Consider the following 7007-nt stretch of genomic DNA (forward strand, 5'->3'; position numbering starts at 1 on the left):
AAAGTATGCAAATGTTCAAACCTGCCCTCCCGTCCTCCCCCCTGTCTCTTCCCTCTTGCCCCTTCCCTCCCCCTTCCTTCACCCCTCCCCACCCCCTTCCAATCCCTTCCTTTCTCCTTCCCCTCCCCATCTCCCTCCCCCATGGTCAGTTTTACATATCCTAAGCATGTTTCCACGGGAGTAAATCCCACTGAACTCAACCATGCAAATGATCAAACTTGCCCTCTCCTTCTCCTCCCTCCTATCACATCCCCTTTGCCCCTTCCCTCTCCCCTCCTTCTGCTCCCCTTCCAATCCCCTCCTTCCTCCTCTCCCTCCTTCTCCCCCATGGTCAGTATCTATCCTAACCATGATTGCACAGTAGTAAATCCCACTGAACTCAACAAGCATGCTATTGATCAGACTTGCCTTTCCCCTCCTTCCCCTTTCGTCTCCCTTCCTCCCCTTCCCTCTTTCCCTTCCCCTGCCCACTCCAGGCCTCCCTTCCCATGGTCAGTTTTACCTATCCTAAGCATGATTGCATGGGAGTAAATCCCACTGAACTCAATAAACATGCAAATGATCAAACCTGCCCATCTCCTCCCCCTTCTGCCTCCCCCCATCCCCCTCTTCCCCTCCCTATCCCCCTGTGGTCAGTTTCACCTATCCTAAGCATGATTGCAGGGGAGTAAATCCCACTGAACTCAATAAGCATGCAAATGATCAATCCATTCTCAGCAATCTTGCACAGGATCCCATTTCTTACCTCCTGGATTAAAAAGCAGAGAAATTCACTAATAGGCAAAAAACCTTGCGGTTTAAGAACATACCTATAGCCAACAAATATTTCTATCAAACTTTAAAAAGCAGGGAAATTGGGCAGCTATAGTGAATGCACCAGAGGAGCAGGAGACCTGACCTCCACTCTGAGATACTGTACTGCCCTACAAATTTGACAAAATGCAAACACAATTTGAGTTGGTCTTTCACGGTCCGATCCACTTCCTGTGTAGCTTGGAAGAATTTGGTAACATGTGCCTCTGAGCATATGGTGAGTGGGGGCAACACCTGCAATCAGCTCAAATAACATAAGCAAGACATGTGCTGTGCTGATCTTGTTTTAGCAGGTAGGAAGCAACAATATTAAAACAGTTGATATTGATATTTCCTCTTTCAACAAGCCTTTTAAGTTGAGACCTATCCCAGTCCGCATCTGTGTTGGAATTACTTTTTAATACGTTCTTAAACTTCTTTTTTTAAAATGTTTCTAATCTTAGAAGATGTTTTGATAGGTTTTTTGAAGTAACGTTTTTGAAGATGTTTTGTTTTAATGTGTTTTAAAGTTTGTTTTTATGATGTTTTAATGTTTTTAGTGCTTTTGTTTGCCACCTTGGGCTCCTGCAGGGAGGAAGGGCAGGATATATATCAAATAATAATAATAATAGTTCAGATAGTCACTTTAAATATGTTTTACTTTTAGTGAAGTTTCCTATAGTAAATCATTTTCTTTTGCTTCTGTTTCTGTGAATATGTGAAGTACAGTAACACTTTGCAACACTAAAAAAAAGCTCCAAAAACAATTGTGGAATAATGGCACTGACTGTTCTGCAGAATAGTTTCCAATGGACATGAGGAGTGTCTCAGTTTGCACAAGATAAAACAGTGGGAGGTGAAATATATTCTAGCAAAATTCTAGGTGTGCTCTATGTTTTCAGTTGACCATGCCCACCTTTCCTTAAGTGAAGTTGTTAAGTACAGCAGGCTGAAAACATGCATCTTGGGCAGGCCAAGTTTGTTTTTTCCAACAGCTAGAGTCATTGCTGAAGTAGCAACATATTGTAATCTGTCTGATTTTACACCAAATTCCAGTTTCAGATTCAACTGTTAATGCACCCAAAATAGAAATAGAGCATAACCTCCAGTTTGAAACACAAAAGGCTGTCTTCACCATCATATGACACTGACCAATAAAAAGGCTTTGATTTATTTTTTTTTGCATATCTTCCTTTTTTTGCAACTGGTGGCTCTTCGGAGCAGAGACTCCTTCTCCTTTCCTCCGCTGTTTTCCCAGCACAGAGGCATGTGAGCCTGAGAGAGACTCGCCTGGCGCCTTCTTTGTGATCTTTTCATCAACCGGTTGAAAAACCTGTCGAAAGGAACAGGCGCGACTAGCTTATGAATTAACTTAAGTGGGTTTACTCTGAGCAAAATTTACGTGGATGCAGCCCCCCCTCTGTTTTCCTTAGTCCTCCTTTGCAGCCAGCTGAGGACCTTTCCAAAGTCAGATGGGGAACATTGGCGACTTGCCCAAAGACATCTTGATGGATGTGCTCTGCCTTGTCCCTGCCCGGGAAATCATCTGCAGCTGCCGGCTAGTTTGCCTCCTGTGGCGCAATCTGGTGGACCTTCCCTCTCTGGGAAACGCAAGTGCCAGCAGGAAGGATACCATCCCCAAGCGGCGGACAAGAGCATCCAGGACTGGAGGATCTTCTACTTTCTCTGCAGACTGAAGAAGAACTTAATCAAGAACACTTGTGCGGAAGAGGGTTTTGAGTCCTGGAAAATCGAGTCAAATCGAGGGAACCGTTGGAAAGTCGAGGATCTTCCTGGAGAACATGGGAGGGAATTTCCTGATCCACATGTCCAGAAATACTTTGTTACATCTTATGGGTCCTGCCTCAAAAACCAGCTGGTTACCTTAAAGGATCATGGCTACTGGGATCAGCTGATGGATGAGGTCAAGCCGGATATTGTAGTCAAGGACCGGTATGCTGCCCGACACGACTGCGGGTGCCGCTACCATCTGTGCATGAAGCTTCTCTCTGCAGACGACATTATTCTCCAGGAATTTCTCCCAGAAGATGTGGTCATTGAGCAGTGCAGTGATGCAGAATGGCATGAGGTTTCGTACACTTTTCACAACTACCCTCCTGGGGTCCGCCACATCCTCTTTCACCACGGAGGCCGTGACACTCAGGGCTGGTATGGCTGGTACGGCGTCCGAGTCACCAACAGCAGCATCACCGTTGGTCCAGAGGTAGCAGGGTGAAAGGAAGACCGTGGCCCTGATAGGCTTGGCTAACTTTATAGAGAGATGGTGGCTTCTCATTATGTGATCAATACTTCCTCTGCTAAATCTTAATACCTGTTGTAGTTGTTTTACTGTTCTGTACACCACTTAGAGAACTTTTTATATATTAAGCGGTATAGAAATAGTCTAAATAAATAATAATTAATTAATTAATTAAAATAAATTTGATAGAGATTTCTAGGATGAATATAAATTTGACAGAGATTTCTAGGAGAAATATAGTTTTCTAGATTAGATTCTCTGTAGAACCAGTATTAACACAGGAAAGAAGCAAAGTAAGAAGAACATCAAAATGGAAATGGAATGCCTTCAAGTCGATCCTGACTTATGGCAACCCTATGAATAGGGTTTTCATGGTAAGCGGTATTCAGAGGTGGTTTACGGTTGCCTTCCTCTGAGGCTGAGAGGCAGTTACTAGCCCAAGGTCACCCAGTGAGCTTCGTGGCTATGTGGAGATTAGAACCCTGGTCTTCCAGGTCGTAGTCCAACACTGTAACCATTATACCACACTGGTTCTCAGGAAGAACACCAATATACATACAAAAATGTAATTCTCCATCTTTGGAGATGGCAGGTGTTTCCCCCCACTCACCATATGCTCAGAGGCACATGTTACCAAATTCTTCCAAGCTACACAGGAAGTGGATTGGACTGTGAAAGACCAACCCAAATTGTGTTTGCATTTTGACAAATTTGTACAGTATCTCAGAGAGGAGGTCAGGTCTCATGCTCCGCTGGTGCATTCACTACAGCTGCCCAATTTCCCTGCTTTTAAAATTTGATGGAAATATTTGTTGGCTATAGGTACGTTCTTAAACCACAAGTTTTTTTGCCTATTAGTGAATTATATTAAGTTCACAGTGCGAGCACACGCCCGTCAGCAAAACATGCCCCAGGGGCGAGCGGGAGGGGAGAACCGTGTGTCAAATGGAAGAATAAAGAAAACGCCTCGAGATTATTATTCATTAGGCTATTTATAACCCACTCCTGCGAAGGTTTCAGGGTTAGGTACGCTGCTTGAAGGAGAGCAAACCCAAGTGTTAATCTGGAGTTGTACACCAGGAGTGGGGAACCTCAGTCCCGTTCCCCCCTCCCCGCTTTGAGAATGAACATGGCCCTCGGAGCATCTCTCTGGCCCTCTCCCCAGCCCTGTATCATAGCCTTCCTGGGTGCTTTTGCCTGTCTGGCATGTACGGTCTTGACCTGTGCTAAGGATGGGGGGGGGTAAGTGTGTGCAGAAGCCAGCCTACTATGGAAGGCGAAATTTTATGTTTGGCCCTCTGCTCACTTTTGCCTGAGGCAGGCCCTGCCCACCCCAGAAGCTGCCCAGAGGGGAATGCGGCCCTTGGGCTGAAAAAAAGGTCCCCAATGCCTGGGATAAACAATAAAACAATACATGATCTTAAAATGCAAACACCCATCATTACAAATTAAGTACTGGGTTACAAAAAGCTTGAGTACATAACCAGGTTTTCACCTGGCGCCAAAATGAAGGCCAAAGTCTGGTTGGTGCCAAACAGGTCTTCACAAGCAGTGTGCCATGACAGAGAAAACCCTCGTCCGCATCACCAGCACATCGTGTGCAAACACCAAAGATAGGACACGTAAGGAGAGCCTCCCAGTGTTACGTGTCGCCCAGTTGCCCGGTCATCTCTCCGGGGTGCTTCCCTGTTTGTGGAATGCCTTCCTTTTACCCAGGCATTTGATGGCTGAAGTATGGCAACCTTGAAATTAGCAACTGTGAAGGTAGGTGATTGCTTCTGAATGCTTTTAAATGTTTTATATGGTTTTTCAATGTTTTTAGTTGGCTTTCAGTTTGTTTTGTGAAGGCTTTAACTATATTTTTATTTTATTATTTTAAATTGTTTTAACTTTTTGGTGTTTGCCGTCCTGGGCCCCTTTGGGAGGAAGAGCAGGATAGAAATTTGATAAATAAATAATTATTATTAATAGTGCTTTTTTTTGGTAACAAATGAGGCTCCAGTACTCATACCTTGATAAAAGTGCTGTGAGTGCCAGCACAAAATGGTTGCTATGGACAGCAAAACCCCAAGAGGTGCCAGTACTCCATACAAGTGAATTCCATCACAAAAAAGCACATTATTATTGGCAATGTATTTTTTTAAAGAAATCAGCAAAATGTTCTGCTTTTGTGTTTGTTTTATTACATTTGTTACCTGTCCTGAACTGAGCCTTTGAGATGCGACCAGGCATTGTCTAAAATAAATAGTAATGCCTGGATTGGCATTTACAGAAATGCAGATAAACTCTTCAGGGAGCTGGAATTTGCTGTAATACTCACCCCAAACTAGGCACAGTGGCATGCTCAGGTTTGTTACTGCGTAATGTGTCAAGTAGCTTAGAGAGAGGATGGGATCAAATTTGTGCAGCTGGAAATAAAACAGTGGAACACACCTTAAAACTCTCCCTTTGCCTGTGGTTTTGTGCTGAGGTGATTTTGGAAGGTTTACCCAAACACCACAGGATCAGGAGTGATTACCAAAACTGCTCCTATTTGGAATGCCTAACTTCTGTGTAAGCTTTGTGCAAACAAATCAAATGCTGAATAAATGGGTCGTCTGGAGGAGCCCAACCTCATTTTAATCTCCAGCATTTCCAGTCAACTGACAGATTTTTCATGGCTTTGCCAGCAGGAGGCAAACATAGGCTGCATACATTTTTCTAGGAGCAAAGTAGTCCTGTGGCTCCTCCACTTTGGCATAACCTAGCTGGGATCATCCTGTGCACTCCCAACAGTAAAGCCAAAAGCAAAACAAGACCAGGAAAAATAGCTCAGAAGGTGGTAGAAGACACACTTTGTATGCAAAAGGAAAGGCTCCGGCCTGAAAGTTTTTGTGAGAGCCACTGCCAGTCTGGGTAGAATGATATAAGGCAATACTGAGCTAGACAGACCAGTGGCCTGATTTGGAAGTTCCGTTTGCTTCCCAAGCAGTGGAATAGCAACATTGACAGCCTCTCCCACATCATCTGTGACAGCCACAGCATAGCAACTTCACTGTCACCCACCAATCACAACATTGCCCCACAGTGATAATCTGCATGTCACCTAAGCAGAGAAGGTGCCGATCAAATCACAGGGACAGCAATGATGTTGTCTTGTCTCGTGCACACTCCTTCTACATACGCTATGCATATCAGGAATGTCAGAGAGAAGACACAGTTAAGAAGAGGGTAGGGTAGCAAAAGCACCACCTGTAACCGCAACCTCCAGCTGTCCCTCAGAGATGATCTTTAAAAAGTGATGGAAATGCATTAAAAAGTGTAGAATAAATTATTAATTAATGGGAAGACATATAATCACCATGGAAGCAAATCAGGATGAAATCAGGATGAATACTCATTACATAACCTCCCCACAAACAAATCAGAATAGATGTTCAATAAAGACTGGAGATCATCTAACCTCTGCGTAAGCTTTGTGAAAGCAAATTGAGATGAATGCTTAATACAAAGGTCATCTGGAAGAACCCTCGAAGTACACATGGTCCTCTTTTGGAGCTGCAGTTTGACAACATGGAACTTAATATTTTTCACTATGAATTTTGATAGTTTTAAGTCCAAAGTGAGGCAATACCACTCATAATAAATAGTATCACAGATTCACTTTGTAGGATCTGGGTATCGCATATTTTGTCAACTTCAAGGCCATTTATAGTTTCATTATGACTCTCTTAGCTATCTTTTAGGGAACAAAACTGACTGTGATAACAGCACATTTTGTGAAAAACAACAGCAGTTAAAATGTTTATTGCCAAATGTCCAGTGAAACTCTAGAAGTGTTCTGCATTGTCCAGTGAGTGGGCAGGAGCATATATATACCACCAAGGCAAACTCTAGGAACAGCTTATCCATGGAAAACAGGGTCACATATAACAACAGGGGCATTTTATTCCATATTGTATCTCATTTGATGGAG

At 43.6% G+C, this 7007-nt stretch overlaps 1 protein-coding gene across 1 annotated transcript; it reads left to right on the forward strand.

The window, feature by feature from the left end:
* Window positions 1–1862: 1862 nt before the first annotated feature.
* LOC133370516 (F-box only protein 6-like) lies at window positions 1863–3067 on the forward strand. The gene is given in 2 exon segments (XM_061596944.1): window positions 1863–2394; window positions 2397–3067. Coding segments are annotated over 2 exon segments (762 nt in total). The 5' UTR covers window positions 1863–2264; the 3' UTR covers window positions 3029–3067.
* Window positions 3068–7007: the final 3940 nt, after the last annotated feature.

The sequence above is a fragment of the Rhineura floridana genome, chromosome 15 (genome assembly GCF_030035675.1).
Source record: "Rhineura floridana isolate rRhiFlo1 chromosome 15, rRhiFlo1.hap2, whole genome shotgun sequence".
Classification (NCBI taxonomy): domain Eukaryota; kingdom Metazoa; phylum Chordata; class Lepidosauria; order Squamata; family Rhineuridae; genus Rhineura; species Rhineura floridana.